Raw genomic sequence first — 23,925 nt, forward strand, 5'->3', positions numbered from 1 at the left:
GAAGTACTAAGGAATGTTAGGAAATTACAAAGTGATGAGGAAAGGAAATTCTGGTCATTAAGATGATGTCTTTCAAAAGGAAAGAGAGAGAAGCTGAAACTGAACCTCATAGAGGCAGTACTGTACATCTAAATGAGAGCAGGAATGAAGAAGAAATCAATTCTTTTTTTATTCTACAAGGTGATAGGGGTAGGCAAGCCAGTGAAATGGTACAAAAAAGGCAACATGGATTTAGAACGGGAAGATCATGCCTCTCACAGCTACTTGACCACTACGACAAAATCACTGAGGCATTAGAAGAAAAACAGAATGCAGATGTGGTATACACGGATTTCGCAATGGCATTCGATATGTGTGCCCATGGAGTGGGCCCATGAAAATTGTCTTAACAAATGAACAAGATCGGTCGCACGCGCACACCGAACCCGAGATGCCTGGCTCTGGAACCACACGACATGTCCAAGCACAGTTAAAAGCTCTGTACCTCAGGGTACAGTTCTTGCACCACTGCTTTTTCTTAGTCTCATATCAGATACAGACACAAATTCAAGTCACAGTTTCATATCATCCTTTGCAGATGACACAAAAATCAGCATGAAAATTACCCTTGCTGAAGACATTGACAAACTACAAGCAGATATTAATAAAGTTTTTGACTGGGCAGCAGAAAATAACATGATATTTAACAGTGATAAATTCCAGCGACTCTGGTACGATAAAAATGAGAACCTTAAATATAATACAGGGTGCAAAACACAATCAAATTTGCCCATAGTAGGAATGCAACATGTGAAGGTTTTGGGATAGATGTAAGTAACAACACTGCAAGAACCTGTACTGGTCAGAACACATCCAATATGAGCACACATAATGAACTGAAAAATCTTCCAGTTAAAATACACCAAGTAGAGTAATCTCATTCATCTTTGCTAATGTACAAGGACTAAAAACAAGGAAAAAAACAAAGTACTTTTCATAAATGGCCTCACATGGGCTTCACAGAAACCCATGCAGGGTTTCATGGACAGTGAGTTCACAATCTGTGAATTCACACAATCAGTGAATTCACAATCGACTTGATAATGGTCCAGGACGGACCGAAAAGTCATCGTCTCTTCACTTTCTAGTGTGTGGTCTGGTTAACATGGACAGTGAGATCTGGATATCAGGATATAATCTATATAGATGTGATAAGGTAAATAGGTTGAATGAAGTAGGAGGTTTGTATATTAGAGAGGACTTTGTATGCTTGTAGCTCCTTAACCCTTAAGCTGCTAAGAGATCTTGAGGAGATTTAAACCCCTGTGCGCAAGAAAAAAAAATTCTAAAAAATTATTTCGTCTTCTAAAAATGTTAATGTGTGTTCCCTGAGCACGGGAAAAATAAAAAAAAAATCGTAGGTGACATATTTTGGGCACAATAGACCGAGGAAGTCTGGCAAAAAGGGGCGTTGACAGAGCGGTCGTCAGAGCTGGTCAGCGTCATCCGCGCTAACAGGTGGGAGTTGCCACAAAGATATTATCACTTAATTTTTCAATGTCTGATTTATTTTTTCTTAGTTTTTTTGCAGTAATATTATTCAATAGTATGTATTGTGATATATTTATATAATAAAAGTGGTGAATAATTGCTATACTCAACAGTATGGTGTGCATATTAGTGATTCAATTATTATGTTCATAAAACAATAAGCAAATAGTTTTGCTGTTATTACACTCTATACACATGTCATATATAAGTACAGTATTTGCATGTTTTGTTCACCATAACGAACCACTAAGTTGGTATTGAGAGTCGAAAAGCAATGAGGAGTGACCGCCACACACCAGCCAGCCACTCGTTGCCACTCCCTCAACATCGCCTCACTTGCCCACTTTCTTCTCCCACCATCCTGTTTTATATTTTATTCACAATATACAGACGTTATATATAAGTATCTACATGTTTTGTTCACCACAACTGTACAGCTGATATAGTTAGTTCAGGCACTAAGAGACGTTGCTACACACACACAGTCAGCTGGCGGCTCCCTCACTCATTCAAGGTCACATGCACTAAACTTTCTCCCCCAACAATACCGTTTGTACTGTTATTACACTATATACCGACATTATATATAAGTATGTATATGTTTTGTTCACCACAACTATACAACTAAGCTGATATAGTTCGTTCAGGCACTAAGAGACGTCGCTACACACACAGTCAGACAACTTAATGTTTTAGGGAGCATAGCCAAGCAAATATTGCGTAAAATAGAAAAAATGACAGGATGGATTATAAGAACCCTCAAATCCAGGGATCCCATCGCAGTGCTCATACTATTCAAATCACTGGTAATGTTTTACCTTGAGTACTAGTCGGTACTCACTTCCACCTTTCAGAGCAGGAGAGATTGCTGAAATAGAGGGAGTACAGAACACACATACGGCATACTTGGGCGCCTGACAGCTGGGTGGACAACGCTTTGGATTCGTAGTCCTGAGGTTCCGGGTTCGATCCCCGGTGGAGGTGGAGACAAATGGGCAAAAATGTTTCTTCCACCATGATGCCCCTGTTACCTAGCAGTAAATAGGTACCTGGGAGTTAAACAGCTGCTACGAGCTGCTTCCAGGGGGTGTAACAAAAAGGAGGCCTGGTCGAGGATCGGGCCGTGGGGACGCTAAGCCCCGAAATCATCTCAAGATAACCTCAAGATAACCTTCTTAGACACGATAAAACACCTAAATTATTGGGATCGACTCTAAACTCCCAAAACGTACTCTCTAGAAAGGAGACGAGCGAGGTATCAAATAATAGATGGAAAGCACTGGAGGAGCCAGTTCCCAAATTTACACAGTAAAATAACATACCGAAGTGAATGATATAGAAGGAAATGCAGAATAGAGCCAGTGAAGAGGAGAGGTGCGGTAGGCACAATCAGAGAACACTGTATAAACATCAGATGTCCATGGTTGTTCAGTATCCTCCAAACAAGTATAAGAAATATTACCGTAACAAAAGTGGAAGCTTTCAAGGATAATTATACATGTTCCTGCACGAAATGTCGTACCAACTGGACTGTAGTTTATATGTGGTCCTGCGGGTCGCTCCAAGCAACAACCTGGTGTACCAACCTCTCACTAGTCAAGCCTGCCCCTGGGCTGGGCTTGTGGAGAAAGTCGTCCCAGAATGGTACAGTCCAGATATACACCTGCTCCTCTGGCATGGTAGAGGACTGTACACACCTGCTCCTCTGGCATGGTAGAGGACTGTACACACCTGCTCCTCTGGCATGGTAGATGACTGTATACATCTGCTCCTCTGGCATAGTAGATGACTGCATACATCTGCTCCTCTGGCATGGTAGATGACTGTACACACCTGCTCCCCTGGCATGGTAGATGACTGTATACATCTGCTCCTCTGGCATGGTAGATGACTGTATACATCTGCTCCTCTGGCATGGTAGATGACTGTACACACCTGCTCCTCTGGCATGGTAGATGACTGCATACATCTGCTCCTCTGGCATGGTTGATGACTGTATACATCTGCTCCTCTGGCATGGTAGATGACTGTATACATCTGCTCCTCTGGCATGGTAGATGACTGCATACATCTGCTCCTCTGGCATGGTAGATGACCGTACACATCTGCTCCTCTGGCATGGTAGATGACTGTATACATCTGCTCCTCTGGCATGGTAGATGACTGCATGCATCTGCTCCTCTGGCATGGTAGAGGACTGTATACACCTGCTCCTCTGGCATGGTAGATGACTGCATACATCTGCTCCTCTAGCATGGTAGATGACTGTATACATCTGCTCCTCTGGCATGGTAGATGACTGTACACACCTGCTCCTCTGGCATGGTAGATGACTGCATACATCTGCTCTTCTGGCATGGTAGATGACTGTATACATCTGCTCCTCTGGCATGGTAGATGACTGCATGCATCTGCTCTTCTGGCATGGTAGATGACTGTATACATCTGCTCCTCTGGCATGGTAGATGACTGCATACATCTGCTCCTCTGGCATGGTAGATGACTGCATACATCTGCTCTTCTGGCATGGTAGATGACTGTATACATCTGCTCCTCTGGCATGGTAGATGACTGCATGCATCTGCTCCTCTGGCATGGTAGATGACTGTATACACCTGCTCCTCTGGCATGGTAGATGACTGTATACATCTGCTCCTCTGGCATGGTAGATGACTGTATACATCTGCTCCTCTGGCATGGTAGATGACTGTATACATCTGCTCCTCTGGCATGGTAGATGACTGCATGCATCTGTTCCTCTGGCATGGTAGAGGACTGTATACACCTGCTCCTCTGGCATGGTAGATGACTGTATACATCTGCTCCTCTGGCATGGTAGATGACTGTATACACCTGCTCCTCTGGCATGGTAGATGACTGTATACATCTGCTCCTCTGGCATGGTTGATGACTGTATACATCTGCTCCTCTGGCATGGTAGAGGACTGTATACATCTGCTCCTCTGGCATGGTAGAGGACTGTATACATCTGCTCCTCTGGCATGGTAGATGACTGTATACATCTGCTTTTCTGGCATGGTAGATGACTGTATACATCTGCTCCTCTGGCATGGTAGATGACTGTATACATCTGCTCCTCTGGCATGGTAGATGACTGTATACATCTGCTCCTCTGGCATGGTAGATGACTGTATACACCTGCTCCTCTGGCATGGTAGATGACTGTTGTGACGGTAAAAAATAGGTGTTATTGCAGTCTTCTCTCGGCAGATGGAATGCCTGTCACAAAATTAAAAATTAAAGTAAAAAAAAAAAGTTAAACTGCAAGTTGTCTTCACTGTGAGGTTAATTGTAGGAGAAAACATACAGAACAAATATTTAAAAATACTTTAATAGAAATCTTACTTTAAACAAATTACAAAATAAAAATGTTATTAAATTTGGCTTTATACAGAGTGCAAAGTACACAAGATAAACAGACAATTACATTTACGTTACGTTAATACTAGAAAATATGATGAGGAATAGTTTGAGTCAAACTGAATAGCTCTGTTACCACACTGGGGTATGTCAACAGGTCTACTCAGCAAGAGCACTCACGAGTAATCTGAATCTTGGAGAGCTTGGTAGCCCTATTTATACAGAATATCGGCCGGGCAGATGGCGCTAATGGCTTCTTTAACTATGAACCGGCTCATTTAAACTGCTTGTTTCGGAGGGCGTGGCCTCCCACCGACCCAGGTGCGAGGTGGGGTGATGGGCCGTGGTGAAGGGGGGGTGATGGGCCGTGGTGAAGGGGGGGTGATGGGCCGTGGTGAAGGGGGGGGAGACTGGTAGTACTGTCTAGACCTCGGGAAGTAGTTGTTGTTGTTCTTGGCTGCAGTTCTTGATTACATAGACGTGAATGAGTAGAATAGGTGATAATGGAGTAGGCCGAATCTCTTCCTAGAGTCTTAGAGATTTTCCTAGAGTTCCTAGAGATTTTACTGTGACACTGTGTACACCTGCTCCTCTGGCATGGTAGAGGACTGCATACACCTGCTCCTCTGGCATGGTAGAGGACTGCATACACCTGCTCCTCTGGCATGGTAGAGGACTGCATACACCTGCTCCTCTGGCATGGTAGAGGACTGCATACATCTGCTCCTCTGGCATGGTAGAGGACTGCATACATCTGCTCCTCTGGCATGGTAGAGGACTGCATACACCTACTCCTCTGGCATGGTAGAGGACTGCATACATCTGCTCCTCTGGCATGGTAGAGGACTGCATACACCTACTCCTCTGGCATGGTAGAGGACTGCATACATCTGCTCCTCTGGCATGGTAGAGGACTGCATACATCTGCTCCTCTGGCATGGTAGAGGACTGCATACACCTACTCCTCTGGCATGGTAGAGGACTGCATACATCTGCTCCTCTGGCATGGTAGAGGACTGTATACACCTACTCCTCTGGCATGGTAGAGGACTGCATACACCTACTCCTCTGGCATGGTAGAGGACTGCATACATCTGCTCCTCTGGCATGGTAGAGGACTGTATACACCTGCTCCTCTGGCATGGTAGAGGACTGCATACATCTGCTCCTCTGGCATGGTAGATGACTGTACACATATGCTCCTCTGGTATGGTAGAGGACTGTATACACCTGCTCCTCTGGCATGGTAGATGACTGTATACACCTGCTCCTCTGGCATGGTAGATGACTGTACACATCTGCTCCTCTGGCATGGTAGAGGACTGTATACATCTGCTCCTCTGGCATGGTAGATGACTGTATACATCTGCTCCTCTGGCATGGTAGAGGACTGCATACATCTGCTGCTCTGGCATGGTAGATGACTGTATACACCTGCTCCTCTGGCATGGTAGATGACTGTATACACCTGCTCCTCTGGCATGGTAGATGACTGTACACATCTGCTCCTCTGGCATGGTAGAGGACTGTATACATCTGCTCCTCTGGCATGGTAGATGACTGTATACATCTGCTCCTCTGGCATGGTAGATGACTGTATACATCTGCTCCTCTGGCATGGTAGATGACTGTATACATCTGCTCCTCTGGCATGGTAGAGGACTGTATACATCTGCTCCTCTGGCATGGTAGAGGACTGTATACATCTGCTCCTCTGGCATGGTAGACGACTGTATACATCTGCTCCTCTGGCATGGTAGAGGACTGTATACATCTGCTCCTCTGGCATGGTAGAGGACTGCATACATCTGCTCCTCTGGCATGGTAGAGGACTGCATACATCTGCTCCTCTGGCATGGTAGATGACTGTACACACCTGCTCCTCTGGCATGGTAGATGACTGTACACACCTGCTCCTCTGGCATGGTAGATGACTGTATACACCTGCTCCTCTGGCATGGTAGATGACTGTATACACCTGCTCCTCTGGCATGGTAGATGACTGTATACACCTGCTCCTCTGGCATGGTAGAGGACTGTATACACCTGCTCTTCTGGCATGGTAGAGGACTGTATACATCTGCTCTTCTGGCATGGTAGAGGACTGTATACATCTGCTCCTCTGGCATGGTAGAGGACTGCATACATCTGCTCCTCTGGCATGGTAGATGACTGTACACATCTGCTCCTCTGGCATGGTAGAGGACTGTACACACCTGCTATTCTGGCATGGTAGAGGACTGTATACACCTGCTCCTCTGGCATGGTAGATGACTGTATACATCTGCTCCTCTGGCATGGCAAAGGACTCTATACATTTGTATTACTTGATATTGAAACTGCTTTGATTTGTTGGGAGGTGTATGCAGTACGTAATGACAAATTAGCTGATAAACTTTGTTAATGCTGTATAATTCTAGGTATGATGAATTTGAGCTGACGCAAGGAATAACGACAGTAAAGGTGTGTCATGATGGTGGCGAGAATGGGCTGGGCAGTTATCCCCGCATCAATGGATCCAATACGCCTAGAGCAAGTGACGAGGCCTCAGAGGCATCAAGCAGGTATGTAATATCCTTCGTGGATATAGTTCTTATTTTCTCATATTAAGGAAAGTAGCTTTGTTAGCTACTTTGTTACTACTTTTGTATAAAGTGAAGCTTTATAGACAACTGGAAGGGTCACAAAAAATGAAACATCAAAGTGCCAAACAAACAATTCACACTGAACAAGAGATTCATTAAAACAAGCTTGAAACACTCTAGTACCAATTGCCACCAGCAGGTGGGCTGACCCCTGCCCTCAGCTGATTCCCTTACTCAGTTCTGTTGCTGATGTTTTATAGGCAACTGCTTCCTGAAGAGCTCTGGGCTGCTAGTCGTGGAGAGTGCTGATTATCCTTGGACTTCATTCGTCCTGCAGGGGCCATGGGCCTGTTTTCTCTGCGGCTTGTTGTGTGGGCTTGGCTTTTGTAGCATTTCAGGCTGCATGTGTTCAGGGTTTTCTCTGGGGTGCATTCCAGCACTACCTCTGCACTGGCAGAGTTACCGCCTCTGGTGTGTTGGGGAGTTTGCCCGAGAGTCCAGGTGAACTGGGGTGGAGAACCTGGTCTTAGTCTGTTCAAGGATCTTTGACTCCTCTGTTTGGGCCATTGGCAGGTATGTTCATTTGGTTGTGCTGGAGCACATTGGGGTTCACGTGTTTGTTTATGTGGTGCACCAAGATTGCCATTCGTAGCCTGCTTGTCTTGACTGCATTTGGTGTCTGTTCTTCTGGCGACCTCCCCGGGTGCCCGGGGTTCCTGCCAGGTTATCAGCCTTCGGGCCCTGGTATTTCCCTTGCAGGTCTCTGGTGTGCTTCATTATGGATCAGTCCACCAAGCCTGAGTTTGAGCTTGCTGCGTGTTCATCATCTTTGCTACCTGATGATCATTGCTTTTGCCCCTACCATGCTGCCTGCTACGTCGTTGACACCTACGGCCCTGAGTCCTGTGAGGTTTGTTCTCACTGAATCCCTGTCATTACTGATTCAGCTTCGGAAGCTTTTCAAGCATCTGCCGCTTTGTGAGCTAAGTTTGCTCGAGCTAGGTATTCAAAGCATATTATTGTCTGGTTGGGGACCTGAAATTGAAGGTGTTCGTGACTAAGTCCTCTTCCTTTCCCTGTGGGTTTCGTCAAGATTTAGCTCAGGGTGTAACTCGGCCTTCTCTGGGGGTAGTCCCATCCACATTGATGGCACTATCCTCCCCCAGTTGCTCAATGTGCTCATGTATGCCTTGGCTCAGGGTTGGGGCTTTGTGACTAGCATTCACCAGGCTGCCCAGGGTTAGTGGTTGGGTTTGTTTGAGTGCACAGTGCAGTGTTTGTGACTGTATGGCATGCTCTGTGGTGGATTCAGCTTTTTCTGTGTTCTGGTTCTACTCCGACTGCTTCCCGGTGGTTCTTTGCATGAACCGAGGAGGGTTGCTTTGGTCCGTTGCCCTGTGGAGCTGGATGCTCTCAGCAGCTGAGCTTTGAATTCTTGTGGTTTGGTTCTTGTATGGCCAGCATTTTCATGGATGGGTTATCTCACTTCCGTTCCATTTCCATAGAATGGACCATCGACAATGCGTCCTGTTGGCTCTGCTAAACTTTTGGTTGCCTTGAGGTGGACCTCTTCAAATTGGCGCATGGAGCTTGCATCTTCCCTCCTATGTGGCTCTGTTCCCCAATTTCCAGGCTCTTGCAGTGGATGCCTTATGACTAGATTGGTCGAGGTAGAGGTTCATTTACCTTTTCCCTGGTTCAGATGTTGTCCAGGGGTTTTGCCCAGTCTAGTGTCACTCTTGGAGAGGGTGATCCTTCTGGCTTCTTGGTGGTTTGTCCAACATTGGTTTCCTGGTGCTTCTCGCCTGGTGTTCAACCCCAGGTTTTTCCTATGTCTCCGCTGTTTTCAGCAGATTGGCCCGACAAAGTATTTTGCTGGTTTGGCCATCTCCTGTGCTCTCCTTGTCTAGAGCTTTTGACATTGGTCTGTCACCATTTGCAAGTCGAGCAGATGGCTGGTTTGTTGGTGTCCCACCTGTGTTTTTCCTTGCAGCAGTAGTAGTATGAGATTGCCTAGCAGTTGTTTCATCACCGTCTCTCTTCATCATCATTCTTAGATCTAGGTCAGGGTTGTCCTGTTCTTTTTGTCTTGATTGTTTCTCGAGTGGCATCTCATGCCTAATTCTGTTACCTCTTATTGCCTGGCATTGGCAGAGCCACTGTTGCTTGCGTTCAACATTTATGCCTCCTTGACACAGTTCAACTTGTTTCCTCATGCCTTTTCTGTGAGGAGCCCCTTCAGCTCCCTGGAGCTATTGGACTGATATGCGATATTTTAGTCTAGGGCATTAGTCAACGGAGTTTAGCCTACTGGGGACCACAAACCAAAACTTGGCCCTCCTCAGAGAGGCAAGGGAGCAATGGCCTCTGGAAACTCCACTGTGGTTAGGGGTATTCCTTGTCTGCCATCAATGGGGTTTAGGCACCTAGAAAGGTAGGCATGAAACAAACCCCACTTGGTATTAAAATTGCAACCAAATACCGAACAGGGGGCAGAACTTCCCCAACTCTCAAGAAAACAAACAAACATCATACCACCGCCGCTGTGCCACTTGCCCGTGCAGCCCTCCCCTCCCTGGGAGAGAGAGGGTGAGCCCCAGACCCCCCCATACCGGCTACCCTCACACCCCAGTTCTTTGGCTAATGCGATCTGGGCCAGTCGTCAACTCTGGCCTCGATTTCTTGGCAGTGTTTTGCCTTAGGGGTGTTCTTGCTGTGTTGTGGTGGTGGTGGTGGTGGTGGTGGTGGTGGTGGTGGTGGCCAGGTGTAACATCAGTGTACTGGGGGCTGTATGTGCTTTGGGCTACCTTCTCTAAGTGCCCTGTAAGTACTACCCCTGGGTGCTTGGGTTCTCTTCCATAGAGCCTTTGGGGCTCCACGGCCGTAGGGGTTCGTGCTGCTTGACAGTTACCCCCGCCCTTGGGGACAGCTGGGGTTTCGTGACTTTTGTATGGCCTTGGGTAGGAAGTGGTATTGTTGCTGGTTAGGGCACAAGGTGTTGCACAGCTTGCTTACCTACGCAGCGGCTGTGTTCCTGTTTCCTCTGAGGACATTGTGCTTTTGAAGGGTTTTATTTTTATTTTCTTTGCCTGGTGGGGATCTGCCTTGTTCTGCTGTTGGTCCACTTGTGATATTTTGGTGGCTGCTAGGCCTCCTGTAATTGTACACAAATCACAAGGGGATGCAGGAGTCTTGCAAGATGTGTTCTCTGTTCGTGCTCTAATTTACCCATTCTGTAGATATTGAGGTTCGGGTACAGGCAGCTTCTACGTTGCATGCTCAGTTTAGGTTGCTGCAACACGCTAGGCTGGTTGCCTATCCGGATGCTCCGAGGCTGCCCCGTTTTGGTTATAGGGACCCAGACTTGGGGGGCGTTAGTCGTTTTGACTTTGGTTCAGTCCATGCTACCCCATCCTTCTCTGGTTGGTGGTATTTGCCCTGCTCCCCTTCCCTCCTGCTCCTGGCTCCCAAACTTCTGAGGGTTTCAGAGTCGGGGCAGGGTTTAGTTGGTGATGAGACTTGGGCGGTTTTGGGGGCTGCCCCATCCGTGTTTAGGATTGAGGCATTCGAGCCTCCTCCTGCCGAGGCTTCTGGGTCCCACCCGAAGACCCCTTCTTTTCTGCCTTTTCTTCAGGGGTAGAGGGTGTGGAGGACGGCTCTGCTCTGGGTCCTGGTTTAGAGGATCCTGGGGCAGGGATGGAGTTGACCTAGGGGGCTTGGGCTCCCTTTGATCCCACTTGAGTTTTAGTGCCCTCTTTGCAGTGTTTGTTGTTGCAGGGGGAGGGGTTTTCTTACCCCCTTCCATGTATGAACATGAATTAGGGCCGGCTCCTCCCCGGGTTTGGTTCCGGATTTCCTTGGGTTCCTCGGCTCCTTCATTCCAAAGGTTCGCTTTCGCTTTGATGTCCAAGGGGTTTGGAAAGGATGGGGAAGGTAGAGGGATGAGGAGGTGAAATTCTGGAAGAGGATGTGGTATAAAGAGAGAGGTGGTTTGAAAGTTTGGTGGCCTGTCCACCATGGGTTGGCGTGTGTGTGTGTTGTATGTTGGGTTGTCAGTACATTGGCTGGGTGGCTAGTGTTTGTGTCCTAGCTGGTGTCTGGAAACTTTAGAGCCATTTGAGTTGGCTGCATCTTAGCAACATCAGTGTAGTTTTTCTGCCTCTCGAATCTCACCTAAGGAAATTCGGGAGGCTCTTGCTGCGTACCTCCTACGAGACCCAGATTCTGCCTCTGTGATGGATCCATCCTCATTTGAGTTTGGTTCTTTTTCACTGTACTGGGTGTGTTATGAGGTTCTAGAGTCTTCCTGGCTGGCATACTGCTCATTCTTTTCGCTGGGGGCGTGGCATGGGTTTTGTCAGTCTCACACGCTTGAATGGCGGGAGGCTGCTACCGTTCTGCAGGTTTACCTAGGGGGTGAGTTTGAGCACCTTAACACGTGCTTGTTTGCTCCTGTGCGTCCTCGGGATGTTGGCCTTGTGCAACTGCATGTGCAGGTTCTCACCCTTTCAGTGTCTTTGGTAGCTGAAGATTCACATGCATGTGGGGGCATTTGACTTCGGTCTTGCGCTTATTTCCCCTTCTCGAGCTGTCTTTGGACTGGCTTGGAGAGGATGTGGAGGCGTTTAGTGCCAGGCCTTCGTCTGGTGTACTGGCCTCGGCGGCCCAGATGTTGGCCACACTGTTCAAGTTGTTTGCGCCCATTCTCAGAGAAGCAGCGTCTCTGTTCTTTGCTTCTTGCTTCGTGTGCTGGCAGGCTGTGCTCGCGCTCTGTGGAATCTGCTTGGGCCCTGGCTCTTAGCTTTTCATCTCCCTTTTGCTTGTTGCTATTCGTAGAGACTGCTGTCATGCAGTTTCTGCAGGTGGCTTTGTCTAGTTGTCATTCTCAGACCCTTTTCAGACCTTTCTGAGAAGGCCATTCTCGGCCTTCTCAGAAGGGTCATGCCAGGGCTCGGGGTTCCTTCGGTCGGGATGGGCTATTGGTGTCAGTTTCTGAGCCGAGAAACTGGAGGAAGTTCTTCCTCCAGTTCTTCCTGGTGAACTGGAGGAAGTCCTATCTCGTTTCGTCCCAGGTTTGGACCTGGCTGGGTCTCGTTCGGGACTCTTGGACCACTTCCATGTCTCTCCCTCCGGAAGCATTGCTGCGGCTGCAATCCCCCCTTCAGCTGTTTCTGAGGGGGTCCTGGGTCACTCGGCAGTTGCTCGAGCAGTTGTGTGGGTGTCTGAACTTCGCCGTGCTGGTTTACCCGCTGGGTCGGGTTTGGCTTCGTGTTTTGTTCTTGTTCCTTTGGGGGACACCCTTTCTGCCTCTCTCGCAATCGCTGGGTTTGGCTCCAGTGGGCCTTGCGTCAGTTGCTGTGTCGCTGGATTCCTTTTCAGGTTTTTCGGGGTTCAGTGCTTTGGCGCCTACCCGAGCCCGTGCTCGATGCGTTCACAGATACAGTACGTCGTCTCTCAGCTGGGGCTTTGTGACCAGTGCTCACCAGGCCAGCCAGGGACGGTGGGGTCTGTCCTTCTGTCAGGCTCACAGCACAGTGCAGGAGTTTGCAGTTGTTTAGCTGTCACTTCGGAGGGTTTGGGTCACTCGGGGTCCCACGATCCAGTTCCATTTGGACTGCTGTCCGGTGGTTCATTGCCTGAACCACGGGGATGTTCTCTTTGGTTCTTGGCTCTTTGGGGCTGGTCGCTTTGAGTGGCTCGTCTGCAGGTTTCTCTGGGTTTGGCTCTCCGTGCAGTTCATATTCGGGGAGTGTCCAATGTTCTGGCAGACAGCCTGTCACAGTTCATTCCCCTGTCCATGGAATGGACAGTTGACGGCATCTCCTACAGTTGGCTCTACCTGACGTACGGGCTCCCGGAGGTGGACCTCTTCGTGTCGGCGTGGTCGAGGTGTCTCCCGATATGTGTGTGGCGTCCTTCCCCAACTCTGGAGCCATCATGGTGGACACGTTTTGGCAGGACTGGTTGAGCTGGGGTTACCTGTACAGTACCTCTTTTGTCCGGTCCAGCTGTTGCTTCGGGTTCTGGCTCAGTTGGAGTCTACTGTGGGAGAGTTGTCCTAGTGGCCCCTAGGTGGCCGGCCCAGCCTCGGTTTCAGGCGCTGCAAGCTTGGCGTCTTTACCCGGGACATTTTCTGTGGCTCCGTCTCTTTCAGCAGATTGGGCCGGTCCGGTACGTGGCTGGTTCAGTCTACTCCTCTGCTCTTTGCGTCTGGTCATCCTGATCCTTGGACCAGGTGCTCTCTTTTTTTTCTCCTCGGTTTGTGATGGCCCCTTCGGTTCAAGATTTTTTTTCCAAGGCTCTGTTTCTGTTGCCATTGCCCTCTGGGTGTCGGGTTGGTGAGCTTCATGCTCTCGTCTGGCGCAGGGATTTCTGCTCTTTCGGTCCTGATGGTCGGTTTGTTGGATTGCAGTCATTTCCTTTTCTGGCGATGAACGAGACAGCGACTTTCAGGAGGGACCCTTGGCTCATTGATGCTTGGTTGGTCAGGCCGGAGATGCATCATGTGTTGTGTCCTGTTGCGGCTCTTCGCCGTTATCTGTTCACCTCGTTCTCCGTGGCCGGGGAAGCGCTTTCGGTTGATTCGGTTTTCCTCATTCCCTGTTCCAGGCCTCAGGCCTTCCAGGTCATCTGCAGGGTTATTTATTAAGTCTAGCCAGTCTGCGGTCTATCCTCGTGCTCATGATGTTCCTACATTTGCTGCTTTGGCTGTTGTCTTCGGCAACATGTCTTTTGCTGACATTCGGACGTGTATTTTGGAGGTCGAACAGGGTCCAGGCCGCCCATTATTTGGTAAACATTCCTGGTCCTGGGTGTTCGTGTGTGACTTTGGGTCGCAGGTTGCAGCCTGTTGTCCTGACTTCGAGTTGAGGAGCACATGGTGGCTGCCTCCCAGGTAAGTCCCTTTTCTACTTATCTTGGGTTTGTAGCTCCAGGGAGCTGAAGGGGCTCCCCTCAGAAAACCTGTGTTGAATGTAATGAAATGCTAGGTAACCTCCGGAGGCTACCTGGCACCCTCCCTCCCTCCCTCCGGTTGGCAGTTTCGTTTTGCTTTTGATACTCAGCCTCCGAACTGGGGTGTGTGAGTAGCTGGCACGGGGGGTCCGGGGCTGCAAGCAGCATGGCAGCAGTGGTGTGACGTTTGTTTGTTTCCTTGAGAGTTGGGGGAGTTCTGCCTCTCTGCTCAGTTTTCGGTTGCAATTTTTGTATCAAGAGGGGTTTTTGTTATGCCTACTTTTCTAGGTGCCTAAACCCCGTTGATGGCAGACAAGGAATACCCCCAACCACAGAGGTGATCACAGTGATGTTCCAGCTGACTACAACTCTGTTTGCAAAAGAGAACTTGCATTTCATTTATTGGCACCTTTGTTTCCTTAAGGTGAATCCGTGGCCCTCTTGTTCTTGAAGTTGCATGTTTTAAAACTCTTTCTTGTCAACTGTGTCAGTTCCTGTTACTATTTTGTACATAGTGATCATATCTTCCATTACCACAAATGGAGATTTTATAATCCAAGTTTGATTAATTTTTGTCTAATTTGAATGATTTCTTAACTTATTAAATTGCAATGCATGTCAAATATTTGCATGAATTATATTTATGTGCCATTGTTTTGCTCGTTTACCATTTGTGTATAATTTTAGGTGTACACTGAAGCGAGAACTTCCAGCAATTCCTCTAAGTGCTGAGCCTGACCCAGCATCACTTGAGTGCACTGTAGAGCGCACACAATCACAGCACTCGTCAGACCTGTATGCAGCTGTAGGGGAGACCAATGACGGTTAGTGGGCCAGCAAAATATTCTTGGATGTTGTTGCTGATATTTTCTTTTATTTCCATATTTACTGACACAGCTTCAGACTTGTCACTGAATAAATTTCCATAACTGGGCAGTTCTGCTGCTGGAGATGAATGCCATTATTCTTTCATATTTATTCTTGAAATTGTAAATAGTGGGATGCTTCTACCACCACTGGTTCAAACTCATTCTACTTCTTTACCTGCCTTCTGCATAAAAGTATTTAAGTAAATTTCTGACGTGTGTTTATAATTTTATTTTGCGCTCCCTTATTCTGCTTTCATTCATATCAAATGACTCTCTCTCCACTTCATCTATTCATGTCAGTATTTTGTATGTTGTGATCATATCATCTGTTGTCTAACCTCTCGTCTAATGATGTTAAATTTCAGCCCATCCTCCTGTTTTAGTAGTACAGTACTTATAGTAACGATGAGGACCATAGTCTGTATACCGATGTGCAACAAAATTAGAATGTAGAACTCAGAACTATTGAGTTGGACAAACCGGAAAACAATTTTTTACTTGTGTTGCTTTGACAAATTAAACTAACCTATCCTAACCTCCCTAGGATTATTACACTATATCTGAGGCCTAATATAGTACATATGTTTGCCATACTAGGCCAAGGAATATTTAAGTTTGTGTTTTAGCTTCATTTATTTTAAAAGAATTCCCTACTAGTCAGTATAATATTATCTAAACACTAAGTATGTAAGAATTTGTGACTGTTGACGATCATCACAATAGATACAGTAACATGCGACAAAATCTTACTGAAGCGACCATACGAGTCATTAATACTCATACTGCGCCCAAGTAAAACAGAGACAAGCAACACCTAGTGGGCCAGCCAGAGGCTTAGGGCCTGCGCAGGAATATCCCTGGAAAAAAAAAATGTTAAAAATGTTGGGTTGTTAAATTTATTTTTCTGGGGGAGCCACCTTGTGGCTACCTGAAGCTACTGTATTCTGATATTGGTACCATCTAGTAGGTCACATGAGCTGCGGAGTTCTGTGGGCCTACCGGGGACTACTGCTAGAACTTGCCCCACTCAAAGAGGCACAGGGAGTGGTGAAATTTATTTTTGGGTTTTGAGTGTGTTTGGAGCTGCATGTGCACAGGGTTACCTTTCCTAGTGCTGCCCTTGCATGACCAGGGTTATCTTTCCTGGAGTGTTTAGGAGTTGCTCCTCGCTTGTGGTGGCTCTCTCCCAGGGTAAGTCGGGTGTCTTGGGACGTTCCTGTCATAATTTGGTTTGGGAGAAACTTTGGCTGGTGAGGCGTACTGGCGGTTTTCGTGCTTCTCGCAACACACCGAGGTCGGACTTTACAGCCCAAGTTGTCTCGGCTTACTTTTAGGTCCGGTGTAGCAATCTCACTCCTTGGGTGTCCTGCTTGAGTTTACCCTTCAGGCCCTGCAGGTTCAGTGGTTCTGTGGATATTCCCCATGAACCTGTTCTCTCTTCGTGTGAATTTGAGGGTTGTTCGTCGATCGCGCCACATGGCGGTGTTTATGCCTTCTGCCTGTTGGGTCAGTGACACTTTAAAACTCGAGTCCCGTTGGGTTTGCTCTCCACATGTGGCTCTTTTCTGGGGTTAGCCCCTTCGACTCCCCGGAGCTTATCGAGGCTTATATGCTAATGTCAGACTTTGGCATCAGTCATGTGTATGGAGTTCTGTGGGCCTACCAAGGACCACGAGCCAGAACCTGGCCCCCTCAGAGAGGCATGGGGAACAGTGGTCTATAGAAACCCCCGTGTGGGTGAAGCATTCTATGTCTGCCATCGACCGGATCAGGCACCCAGAAAGGTAAGCATCCCAAAACAAACCCCTATTCTGGTAAAATTTGCTACCAAAAGCTGAACAAGTGGATAGAACTCCCGCCCCCAAAAAATGAGAAAATGAGCATGACGTCACACGTCGCCTCGCCGCTGTCTGCGCAGCTCCCCCTTTCCCGGGAGGGGGAAGGGGGAGTCCTAAACCCCTTACGCCGACTATCCACCCTTCAGTTCTAAGGCTGATGCTAGAGGCAGAGGTCGTGTTCTCTGGCTCCAGTGGTTTTTCAGCACTGTGCTTTGAGTGTGGTGGCTGTCTTCTAGGGGTGCAAGAGCCAGGAGTTATTCTACAGTGCTCGAGCTGCATGCGCCTAGGGTTACCTTCCCTAGATGATATGTAAGTACTGCCCTTGGGGCTTGGGGTTACCTTCCTCAAGTTCCTTGGGTCCTGGCTCTGTTGGGCTATTTAACTGCTCGTTTTTTCGGCCGCCTTTTGGGCGATTGGGTGTCTTGTCTCCCTTGTTTACCTTAGTGTAAGAGGCAGTTTGCACTGGTACGGGGCGCAGGGTGCTGCGCAGCTTGTTTCACCATTCAAAGCGGCCAGCTCTGTTCCCTGGGGTACGTTGTCCTCTTGCGGGGTTTTGGTTTTCTTTTTGTTTTTACCTTGTAGGGCGGTCTGCCTTGTTTGCCCCTTGGTGTATGACCTGATACAGTTCTTCTGGTGGTGCCTCCCCCAGCTAGGTCCTTGTGAGTGTTCATGTCCCTGGGGTTCAGGTTTAGACAGTTGATTGTTAGTATTGGGCGCCGGTTAGCAGGACCCTGTCTGGGATTCGCTGAGCATGTGTACTTTCTCAGGCCCCTGGGAAACCAATCGGGGGTGCGTGGGTCTGATGGATGTGACCCCGGAGTCCCCACTCGCTTCGTGCGAGTTTGAGGGTTACTCTGTCTCCCTGTCTCAGTGTGACTCTCACTGTTATTGCCTCCGTCACACTGCTTGTTGGGTCGGTGACACTTTCGACCCGTTGTTCTGCAAGCAACAGAACTCGCAGTCCTGCGAGTTCTGTTGCTTGCTTGTGACTTAGTTTATCCAGTCTAATGATGATCTTTTACGGGTACAGGTGGCGCAGGCGTTGCATGTGCACTTTAGGTTGTTGCAATGCGCTCGGTTGGTTGCTCACTCGGATGCTCCGAGGCTGCCCCGTTTTGCTTATAGGGACCCGAACTTGGGGGTGGGGGTCGCTTTGACTTTGGTTCAGTCCGGCCCCCCTTGTCCTGGTCGAAGTGGTGCCTCCTGGTCCCCTCCCCCTCTACTTCCGGCCCCGAAGCGTCTGAGGGTTTCGGATTCGGGGCAGGGTTTAGATGGTCTCGAGATTCGGGCAGTTTCGAGGGATGTCCCTTCCGGTGTGGCAACGGAGGCATCCGAGTCCGATTCCCCTGCCGCAGCCTCTGGGTCTGACCAGTGGGCTCCCTTCCATCTGGCTTACGCAGCTGCACTGGCTTTTTCTTTTGAGGCCGGTGCGTTGGGGGATGACTTGGCCCCTGGTTCTGTGGAGGAGGATCTTGGGGCTGGGGAGGGGCTGACTTGGGGGCCTTGGGCCCCGCTGGACCCCGCCTGGGTTTTTCTGCCCTCTGAGTGGGGCTTACTGTTACAAGGGGTGGGGGTCTCTTATCCCCCCCTCTCCGTAAGAGTTGGATTTGGTGTCTACCCCTCCCCGGGTTCGGTTCCGTGTCCTCCCAGGTGTGTCGATTCCGTCTTTCTGGAGGTGAGTGTTTGTTTGCCCCGGCCCTTCCCTTGGGATATTAGCGTTCTGCAGCTTCATGTGCCGGTTCCGTCCCTTTCAGCAATGCAGGTTGCTGAGGACTTGCGTGCCCGTGGCCTTTTGGCTTTGGCCTTGCATTTCTCTTCTCTCCTGGAGCTGTCTTCGGACTGGCTTGCAGAGGATGTGGGGACGCTTGGGGCCACTCCAGGGTCCGGTGCCTTGGGCTTGGTGGTCCGCTTGTCAGCTGTCTTATTGAAGCTTTTTGCGCTGATCTTGCAGGAGGCGGTTTCCCTGTTTGATGCTTCCCAGCTCGTGTGTAGGCAGGCGGTGCTTGCCTCCTCTCTGGAATCTGTCTTGGCCCTGGCTCTTAGGATGTCTTCTCCTTTTTGTCCTCTGCTTTTTTGAGGATTCGGGCGTGGCACGGTATATACAGGCTGCTTCCGCTATTTGTCGTCCTATGTCTGACTTGTTGGTTCTCCGGGGGTCCCGTGGGGGGGGGCCTTCCCTGGAGGAGGGGTCGTGCCAGGGCTTGGGGTTTTGCTTGTCATGGTAGACCACTGGTGCCAGGTTCGAGTCTGGCCCCGCTTTCGGTCCCATCTTCGTCTGGTCGGCGTGGTGTTCGCTCTGTGCGAGGTTCTGGGTCTCGTAAGGGGTGCCAGCCTTTTCGCGGTTACCCCGTTGACGGGGCGATGGGAGGAGGCTAGCGCTGTTTGCTCACACCTGGTCCCATGATTTGTGGGCGTTTCGAGTCGTTTCCTTCGGCCTGGGTGGCTCGGGGGGTTCAGGGCTGGCGTGGCAGGCCTCTTACCCTGCGCTGTCAGGTCGTCTTGGAGTGGGTGCGCTTGCCTGTACTCGAAACAACGACTTCTCTCAGATGGGTTTCCCGTCTGTTCCCAGTACCGAAACAGGACTGTGCGGACCTGAGGTTCATTCTGGACTTGTCCTGTCTGAATCCCAGGGTTCATTGCTCCTCCTTTCGGATGACTATGCTTTCCCAGGTTCGGCTCCTGTTGGCGCTGGGCTCTTGGATGGTGTCCCTAGACTTTCGGGACGCTTATTGGCATGTCCCGATTCACCCGGGGTTCAGGGACTGGCTCGGTTTTGTTGTGGGGCGTCAGGGTTACCACTTTCGTTGTCTCCCGTTTGGGTTGAACCTGGCACCTCGCGTGCTCACGCTCCTTACCCAGGTCGTTGTGGCCCGTCTGCATCTGTTAGGTATTCGGGTGTTGGCCTACCTCAATGACTGGCTGGTTTGGGCTCCCAGCCAGTCCTCTTGCCTGCTAGCCAGGGATTTGGTTCTTTCCCAGCTCGCTGGGTTCGGGTTCTTGGGGAATTGGAGGAAGTCCCATTTGGTTCCCTCTCAGGTTTGGACCTGTCTGGATCTTGTGTGGGACTCTTGGATCGCTTCCTTGTCTCTTCCTCTGGAGTCTCTCCTGCGGCTGCGGTCCCGCATACGACTGTTTCTCGGGGGTTCCCGGGTCACCCGGCGGTTGCTCGAGGGTCTGTGCGGAAGCCTGAACTTCGCGATGATGGTCTACCTGCTTCGTCGGCTGTTCTGGTTCCTTTGGGGATGTCCCTTCAGCTTCTCTCGCAATCACTGGGTTCAGACCCCAGGGGCCTTTCGTCGGCTGCTGCGTCACTGGCTTCCTCGTTGGGTTTTTCGGGGTTCAGTACCTTGGCGCCTGCCCGAGCCCTCGCTTGATGTGTTCACGGGTGTGTCGTCTCTCGGCTGGGGCTTTGTGACCAGTGCTCACCAGGCTGGCCAGCGATGGTGGGGTCTGTCCTTTCGTTGGGTCCACATCACCATGCGGGAGTTCGCGGCGGTGTGGTTTGTGCTGCGGAGGGTTTTTGTCGCCCGCGGATCGACAATCCGGCTCCATGCGGACTGCTCCCCTGTGGTTCATTGCCTGAACCAGGTGGGGGGGGGGGGGGTGTTCGATGCGGTCCTTGACTCTTTGGCGCTGGTCACTTTGGGTGACTCGTCTGCTGAGTTCTCAGGGTTTAGCTCTCCTGGCTGTTCATGTGCGGGGAGTGTCCAACATCCTGGCCGACGGCCTGTTTCGTTTCGTTCCCCTCTTTCCACGGAATGGACGGTCAATGCCGACTCCTTCCTTTGGCTTTGCCGGGCGTTTGGGCTTCCCGAGGTGGACCTGTTCTCATCGGCGTGGTCGAGGGGCCTTCCCATATATGTGGCGCCCTTCCCCGACTGCGAGGTCTTTGGGGTTGACGCCTTTCGGCAGGACTGGTCGAGATGGGGGTTCCTGTACCTCTTTCCCCCAGTTCAGCTGTTGCTCCAGGTCCTGACTCACTTGGAGACTTACCAGGGAAGAGCAGTCCTCTTGGCCCTGTGGTGGCCAGCCCAGCCGTGGTTTCAGGTTCAGGCGCTGCTTGCTTGGTGTACGAACCAGGAGGTTTTCCCGTGGCTATGCCTGTTCGGTCCAATCGGACCGAACAGGCTCCGATCTGTTTCAGCAGATCGGACCTGTGCGTCACATGGCTGGTTCGATCTTCTCCTCAAGTCTTCGCATATGGTATTCTTGACTCGGGTTAATCATCTCAGTGGTGATCAGGTGGCTTCCTTGTTAGTGTCCCACCTGCGGGCTTCTTCTAGGCGGCAGTATGAAGTTTCCTGGTGGTCCTTCCATTTCTTTTTGCGTCTTCGTCGTTATGTTTCGCTGTCTGTTAGGGTTGTGTTGTCCTTTCTCTCTTGGTTGTTCCAGGACCATCATCTTATGCCTAACACTGTCGCCTCGTATTGTGTGGTGCTGGTGGAGCCGCTTCAGCTTGCTTTCGGTATTGACATTACATCTGCGTTGTTTCGCAAGCTGTCTCGTGCGTTGTTTCACCTCCAGTCTGCTCATGCTCTGCCTGAGCCGTCCTGGTCATTGGACAAGGTGCTCTCTTTTCTTTCTTCTTCACGGTTTGTTGTGGTCCCTTAAGTTCAGGATTGCTTCTCAAAGGCTCTTTTTCTGTTGGCATTGGCATCTGGGGATCGGGTTGGTGAGCTTCACGCTCTCCTCCGGCGCAGGTGTTTCTGCTCTTTCGGTCGTGGAGATTGGTTTATCCATCTGTAGCCATCTCCTTTTCTGGCGAAGAATGAGACTGCTACTTTCCAGAGGGGTCCTTGGATTTTTAATGCTTGGTTGGTCAGGCAGAGGGTGCATCATGTTTTGTGTCCGGTTGCGGCCCTTCGCCGTTATTTCCGCGTCACAGCTTCTGTGACGCGCAAATGCTGATCTGGTTTCCCTTCTTACCTGTTTGCGGGTGCGGGTCTCCCAGGTTGTCCGCAGGATTGTTAAGGCTAGCCAGCCTGCAGTCTATCCCCGGGCTCATGGCGTTCACAAGTTCACTGCTCTTGCTGCCGTGTTTGGCAATATGTTCTGGGCTGACATTCGGGCTCGGGGATTTTGGCAGTTGAACAGGGTCCTGGCTGCTCGGTATCATAAACGTTCCTGGGCCTAGTCGGGCCTGTGTTGCCTTAGGTCGGCAGTTGCAGCCAGATATCTCGACTTCGAGTTAAGGAGTGAGCAGCGACCGTCTCCTGGGTAAGTTCCTATTTTTTTTCTCTCTCTGGGTAGTTAGCTCCTGGGAGTCTTAGGGTTCCCCCCCAGAAAACCAGCGTTGAATGTAATGAAACGCCATTTTCTGGCTGAGACCCGGAGGCTTCCCGGCATCCCTCCCTCCCCCCGGTTGGTGGTTTTTCGCATGTTTTGACATCCAACCTCAGAACTGACGGGTGGATAGCCGGCGTGAGGGGTCTGGGGCTACCCCTTACATTCAACGCTGGTTTTTTGTGACCCTCCTGATGAGATTATGGCTTCCCAGGCAAGTATTCCTTTGCATATTATTTTTTCTTCATTGATGTGATCTAGGTTGTGTGCCCAGTTGGATGCCCCAGAGCTGCCCTAGTGGTGTTTAGGGACCTGGAATTGGAGATATTGGTGATGTCCACCTTGACTCCTTTGGCTGTGGTTCGCCTGTCTTTTGATCCTCCTTCCTCTGATTATTTCCCTGAAACATGTGAGGTTTTCTGGGTTGGGGCAGGTTTTAGTTCAGGATGCAGCTCTGAGGGCTGCTCCTTCCAATTGAGGCGTGGAGGCAGTCGCATCTGCTAGTCCCACCGAGGCTTCTCGGTGTTCCTTTCTATCCTCTCCCTAGGACTCTACTTTTCTATCCTTGATGGTGGGCGAGGACACTGGGGTCTGCTCTGTGGCCCTCTTCTGTGGCTTCTGGGGGAAGTCAATTTTCGGTTCTTGGGTCCCTTTCAATTCTATGTGGTTCTTGGTTTCCTCCGAGAAGTCTCCTTTTGCAGGGGGAAGGGGTTTTCCATATCCTCCCTCCCAATATGTGTATTTGGCTGTGGCTTCCCTCAGGGTTTGGTTACGTTTACCTCTGGGTCTTTCTGGGCCATTCTTCTGGAGATTCCTTTCTGTCTGGGTTCCTCCTGTGGCTGCTCTGGAGGCTTTTATTTACATACCTCCTGTGAGACCCAGATTATGCCTTTCTGATGGTCTGATGATGATCTCTTTCACCCAGAACTGTGCAAGAACTCTTTAAATAAGAATGAATGTTTCAACACACAATGTCCAACTTTTCATATAAAAGGTACCAAGCAAATAAGACCGACAATCCATCTCGATGAAGGCAGTCAAAACACTATTTACCAGGATGATTTTTTAGCAAGAGGAGGAGGAGAAGAATGGCTAAAAATGTCCAGGCTTTACCATCAACTCGGTCAAATGCTGGAGAGGTCGCAAACACAGTGGCCTCCTTACCAGAGCCTCAGATATCAACACCAAGTAAGGCATCCAGCACTTCCACAAACATAACATCATTTTTATTTGCCAACATTCAGGGTATAAAAACACGCAAATGTAACAAAGTGCACTTCATAGATGGCCTCTTACATGAGGCAAATGCAGTGTTTGCAGCCCTAACGGAAACTCAAACCAAGGACTACCATGATGGTGAAATGTGGATTTCGGGGTACAATCTTTACAGATGTGACAGGAAACACAGGCTACAGGGTGGGGGGTCAGCCTCTACATCAAAGACACACTCATCTGTACTGAGCTGCTAAACACCACAAATGATAT

General features: G+C 49.6%; 1 protein-coding gene across 3 annotated transcripts in view; it reads left to right on the plus strand.

The window, feature by feature from the left end:
* LOC123760120 (uncharacterized) overlaps window positions 1–23,925 on the plus strand; it is a 109,736-nt gene that overhangs the window by 25,235 nt on the left and 60,576 nt on the right. For all 3 annotated transcript variants that reach the window (XM_045745612.2, XM_069325436.1, XM_069325435.1), the window contains exons 3-4: window positions 7,332–7,475; window positions 15,138–15,274. In XM_045745612.2, coding sequence (XP_045601568.2) covers window positions 7,332–7,475; window positions 15,138–15,274 — 281 coding nt within the window. The remainder of the gene's footprint in view (window positions 1–7,331; window positions 7,476–15,137; window positions 15,275–23,925) is intronic.

This window comes from Procambarus clarkii, chromosome 16 (assembly GCF_040958095.1).
Source record: "Procambarus clarkii isolate CNS0578487 chromosome 16, FALCON_Pclarkii_2.0, whole genome shotgun sequence".
NCBI lineage: Eukaryota > Metazoa > Arthropoda > Malacostraca > Decapoda > Cambaridae > Procambarus > Procambarus clarkii.